Raw genomic sequence first — 5,732 nt, forward strand, 5'->3', positions numbered from 1 at the left:
TACAAATCCCATGAGACATTGCAAGAGTCTCACAGCCACGAATCCCGGAGAGAGATGCATCATGGGATTTGTAGTTTCACCACAGCTGGAGGGCCGGAGTTTGGCTACCACTGCAATAGATCACTATCCTTGGATGCATCAATCATCCAGGGATAGTGATGCGGAGTGGCAGTGTTCTGCCGCTATCAAATGCGCCCGCTGTCACCCGATCATTAACTTGAATGGCTGACAACTACCGCTTCTAAATGGCAGATTTGGAATTCCTGCTGCAGGAATCTGCAAGTTCCTAATGCAGGAATACCAAATCGCACCTTAAGTGTAGGTGTGAATGAAGCCTCCCTTGTGATTATGGGATGGGATAACAAGCAATTCCCAACATGTAATAACCAAAAACAATCCACATATCACTCAAAAAACAATCGGAATAAACAAATCATAGAGCCTACAGTGCAATGACAGATCTGCATGTTTATGGGTTCCAGGAAGTAAAGGGAGATATATGAATCTGCCCTTATTAAAAATGGACACCAAGACTGGGGAAGAAAAGAGAAATTAGGTATGCATAGAATACAAAGCCGGCAATTATCTAGACGCGTGTCTTTGTAGATTGTCATTACTAAACATTTCTAAAAGGTGACTTTATTCCTCTTTAATGCCACCCCAACGCATGTAGCTTGTTGTGGCTATTGGACAGGAAGTAAAGGGAAATCTCCCTAATGGGACTCAGATGGCAAAAAAAAAGGCTGTTAGGGCTTACACTTTCCCTGCACTATCCAAAACTAAAAGAAAAAAAAAGTTTTGACTTCTGTTACACTTTAAGGAAAGTGTGTTTTAGTAATGAGCAACGCAGACAGTTCTTCCTTCAGACACTTATGGAGGGTATGATGGTGGGCAGTATGTGCAGAAGAGACAAGTGAGAAGAATCACCATTATGGAAGTCTAGTATATAATGTAAATATTTACAAGGTTCTTGCATTAATTAGTGTACCACAAAGAGTTCAGCACCACACAGAGGTTCAATAAAAGAGCAGATGAGCTTTTTGTCCTGGGGTATTCTCATGTGACTGGAGCTTGTAAATTGATCTGGGGTCTCCTGTGCACTTCCTCCCATGTGACTGGAGCCTGTAAATTGATCTGGGGTCTCCTGTGCACTTCCTCCCATGTGACTAGAGCCTGTAAATTGATCGGGGGTCTCCTGTGCACTTCCTCCCATGTGACTAGAGCCTGTAAATTGATCGGGGGTCTCCTGTGCACTTCCTCCCATGTGACTGGAGCCTGTAACTTGATCAGGGTCTCCTGGGCACTTCCTCCATCTGTATTGTTGTGTAAGCCAGGTTTAGGTTGCAGGGGAAGGTGGATGACGACAAGAGGTCACAAAGATCAAGGGTAGGCCACTTCAGCCCTCCAGCTGTGGTGAGACTACAGATCCCAACATGCCGCTGCCTCTTGAAGCCACATCTGCAGCTGCCAGTCTGCAATGCTTATGGGAAATTGTAGTTCCACCACACCACAGGCCAAGGTCACCTACCCCTGTGTTAATGTAAATACAAACACTGACGCCATGCAGACGTTTGCCGATTCACAGACTTTCCTACATGGCAAATAATGAATTCCTGGTGATATGAGGCAGCTCTGATCCCATCTTACTTACTGCCCATCGAGGGAAATGTATAAAACTGGAGTAGACAGAATCTGGAGCAGCTTCTTTTATTCGTTTTCAAAGCCGACGAGAAAAGCCGATTTGTTGCCATGGGCAACTGCTCCGGTTTTGATATACTGCCCCCAATGTGCTTTATTGCGATCTGACCAATCTTCTTATTTGCATCCAGCGCCTCCCCACAATCCACAGTTATTCAGCCTTATCAATGGGTGTGTGCAAAGTCAAGCAGCTACAATGATTAAAGGCCATTTATAGTGCAAGGCAATAAAAGTTGAAGGTAGTTGTGTTTCTTTGTCATTTCTGAATGCTTCCAGAACAGTACGCTAACACTAAGACTCACCCCAATCACCAAGCCTGACACTATGGGCCCGTTCACACATAACTGCGTTGTATTGCACTGGATCAACACAGGTGACCGCTAGAACACATAGAAAACAATTGTCCCATTCACACCACAACATGGCTGTGATAAAATGCAAACATAATGCGTTTTATCGAAGCGCAATGGATTCCATCACAGGTCAACGAATGGCAGTGCAGTGGACCTGGATGGAGTGTACACATTGTATAATACCAATAAAGTTGAAAAAAAAATGTAAACAGTGACAGGTCCGGCAATCTACAATAGAACAATACCACCGGAGCTGTCTCAGTCCGGTCACTCGCCCATCCACTGAAATGCAATGTTACAGAGCACGGGCTAGTGTGAACGGGCCATAACCATTCAGGTTCTGCTTTGTGTGAGTTTTATTTCACGCTTGTATTAACCCACAAAAAGGAGAAGACCGGAGGGGACTGATAAGTTTGCAAATATTACTGAAATTTGCATTGAGTTGCATGACACTACTGTCCTGTCATTTAGAAGTATTGTATATGATGTGCCCATAGAAGAGCCCACAGGGTGGGGGTGGGAGGGGATGGGTTACACAGGACTATGGCTGCTATGTAGCAGAACATTGACGGTAGAGTGAAGCTTTGTCATCACGTGACTGCATAGACAAAGATGACACTAGAACTGAAGGCTGAACAGTTTTAGTTACAGTAAGGGAGGGTGATAAACAATGTCACCTTTTTTTCTGCCATCTGTGTCCCATTAGGGAGATTTCCCTTCAGTTCTAGTCCGACAGCCACAACAGGAAGTGAGGGGAAATCGCTGGTCTCCAGAAATGGTGACCCCATTGGAAGATTTCCCATCATTTCCTGTTCTGGTGAAAACCCAAAATTCTGGATTTTCTTTCACTTTCAGTGATAACCGTCCTTAGATCAAATACAGGGGGGTTAATCTCACTAAATTTAATACCTGACAGGGGTTCTACTCTCTCTACACTTCATCCAGAACATTGGCTTCATTTACAGTTTAAGAAAAAGGTATTTATAATACAATTCACAAGAGACTGTGTGCCGGGCAAAGGGGGGCACTGCAGAGGCAACGTATAGAAATAAGCTGGTTGATAGTAGCCTTGTCAGCACAGTATACACAGGGTTAAAATGGAACTACAACCTCCCAACCCTTACCGCCAAGGAAGGTGCCATCTTGGCCCCTATTTAGATTGCAGTTGCTATGCTGTGCACATGTGATCAGCAATGACGCCAGCCATTTTGGGGCGCTCAGTGCTGACTGTACCTCCTCAATCCCACAGGATCGCCCTTATATTCAGCTTCAGACTGGAGTGGAGCACAGCACAGCCAACATTGAAGCAGTGTTACTTTAAAACAAAGTGCACTTATTCTTTTTCTCCCCCTCCACAGATCCGTACTTACCGAGATTCAACAGGGATGGTCCTGCTATTGTTTACATCCAGTGCCGCCAATGCCCCCTCTGCTGGCCGCACCTGCACAGACTTCTACGGGGGCATCTTCCTGTTGGAAGACTGACCGTGCCAGGAAAGGAAGACTTACAGTGCCAAATGACAACAAACAGCGGATTTGGTGGACCTTAAATCTCAGTAAGTATCAATCTATGGCAGGAGAAGATGGGATTGTTTAGGTCGAGGGATGGGAGCAAATAGAAGTGGTTTGGCCTCATTTACACTGCGTTAACTCAGGCCGTACAGCGTGCATGCCTGTATCTGGCTGTTCTCGGGAGGGACAGGTGCTGCGTGTATCAGGCTGTTCTCTGTGGGAGAACACGGCCGTACGCACACCTGAACTGCACATCCGTGTGGGTCCGGGTGTCTGTACTGGATGGATCGTGTCTGCGTCTGAGCACAGACACCCGGACCCGTATGGATGTGCAGTTCGGGTGGGCTTATGACACCGTACGGCCAGGTCCTCCCATAGGGAAGAACAGGCTGCTGCGTGCAATCACACACAGCACTTTTCCCTCCCGGGAACGGCCCGATACCGGCATGCACGCCGCACAGACATGTATGGCCTGAGTTAACGCAATGTGAATGAGGCCTTTGTCTAAAGGTGCACTTTTTCTTAAATATAACAAGGTGCTTTTTTCTGCAGAGGGGCCACCAATTAGAATGGGACCAAGTGCTATTATGTGCTATGTGCACTTGGTCCCCTGGGGGATTCAATAAAAGTTCAAAAACAAATTCAGGAGTTTTTCTTTAACATTATACAGAAGGGGAGAACAATGTAAGAATTTTTCAGCAAGCCACAATTTTTAAAGTGATGGGGTGTGAATGGGGTAACAAATATAAGGGGGCATCATACCTATCAGTGTAAATACATATCAAGTATTTGATGATGGGTCCACCGTTGTGCGCTGTAATGAGTGCAGAACACAGAGCTCAATCACCTGCAGATCTGTATAATTGTACAGCAGAGAACACACTCTTAGCCCCTACCCTCCCCCCCCACCTCACATACCTGCACACAGACACCCCAATCATTCCCCCAAATCATATGTCAGAATAACAAACATGCATTGCTACCCGGGACAAGGAAACAACGACACCATGGAAGTGATCGCCCACATCCCCATACATGCACAAGGGATAAACCGAGCCCGGTGAGCCTGCTGCCTGCACCGCACACCCTTTACCTGCACATCGCTGAGCTCCACCCGCAGGTACAGCTCATGGTGCCTCTGTGCCCAATACACCTGCGGGGTCAGACTCATCGCCGCACCTCGCTCCCTTGCTCTCTCCTATCACTGATATATACTAGAACAATCCGCTGAGCGCACCCGGGCTGTCACTGCGCCACCTGGAGGCGGGCCCGGGGAAGCTCAGCCATGCTGCGTAAGGGCACGCCTGGCTGTTCCGATCAGTGCGCCATGATACGTAAGGACATTTCGTCATGACACTCGGGCGGCCATATTGAATCAGGGAAAGAAGCCGCTACTCGGTTTCCTGGGTAGGGCAGCAGCCGTGCATTCGCAGTCGGTCGAAAAATTCGGGGAAGCAGACGAGCTGTCACTGCGCCACATGGAGGCAGGCCCGAGGAAGCTCAGCCGGGGCCATGCTATGTAAGGGCACGCTTGACGATTCCGGTGGGTCCGCCATGATAAGTGAGGGCATTTCATCATTGCTAATCAGATACTCGAGCGGACATATTGCATCAGGGAAAAAAAACACACTACTTGGTTTCCTGGGCAGAGGGGAAACGGTTTTCAACAGACGCGAACCCGTATTTGAAGTTGCCTCCGGAACGATATTGTGAATGAATGCAGAGCTATGCACCTGGGAACGAATGTAAAATACTGTCAGCTCTGATCCTTACATCATCGTAAGGGGAGCTTTCTGATTGGCGGGATTCAGTGTAATACATAAAGTAATGTTGAGAAAAGCACCTTTAATCAGTCCGCCCACAACCCAAGGTACTTTAGCTTGGTTCAGTTATATAACAAAATACTATGTTAAGATATTCGCGTATGTAATTGTACAAATTATGTATAGGCTGTAGATAAAAACAACAATTTTGCTATTTAGATGGCTGTACTGTTTATTGTGGATAAAAACTGTTATATATATATGTGAGTGATAGAAGTGTGCAGGGGCTGCAGATTGCGTCGCCGCCTCCGGCCAGCAGGAGGCCCCCGCGGCGGGCCGGCTTCGTCAATCGTTATTGCAATCCCGCCTTCAGCCAGTAGGGGTGCTCCTGTGACAGCCTGGCCTCG

The 5,732-nt window shown here is 47.1% G+C and overlaps 1 protein-coding gene across 1 annotated transcript in view; it reads right to left on the reverse strand.

Moving 5' to 3' along the window:
- Window positions 1-4,813, reverse strand: part of HACD3 (3-hydroxyacyl-CoA dehydratase 3) — a 29,067-nt gene extending 24,254 nt beyond the window's left edge. The window contains exon 1 of the mRNA XM_018552831.1: window positions 4,656-4,813. Coding sequence (XP_018408333.1) covers window positions 4,656-4,733 — 78 coding nt within the window. The 5' untranslated portion in view covers window positions 4,734-4,813. The remainder of the gene's footprint in view (window positions 1-4,655) is intronic.
- Between the last annotated feature and the right edge of the window lie 919 nt (window positions 4,814-5,732).

The sequence above is a fragment of the Nanorana parkeri genome, unplaced genomic scaffold, assembly GCF_000935625.1.
Source record: "Nanorana parkeri isolate BGI_ZX_2015 unplaced genomic scaffold, ASM93562v1 scaffold98, whole genome shotgun sequence".
NCBI lineage: Eukaryota > Metazoa > Chordata > Amphibia > Anura > Dicroglossidae > Nanorana > Nanorana parkeri.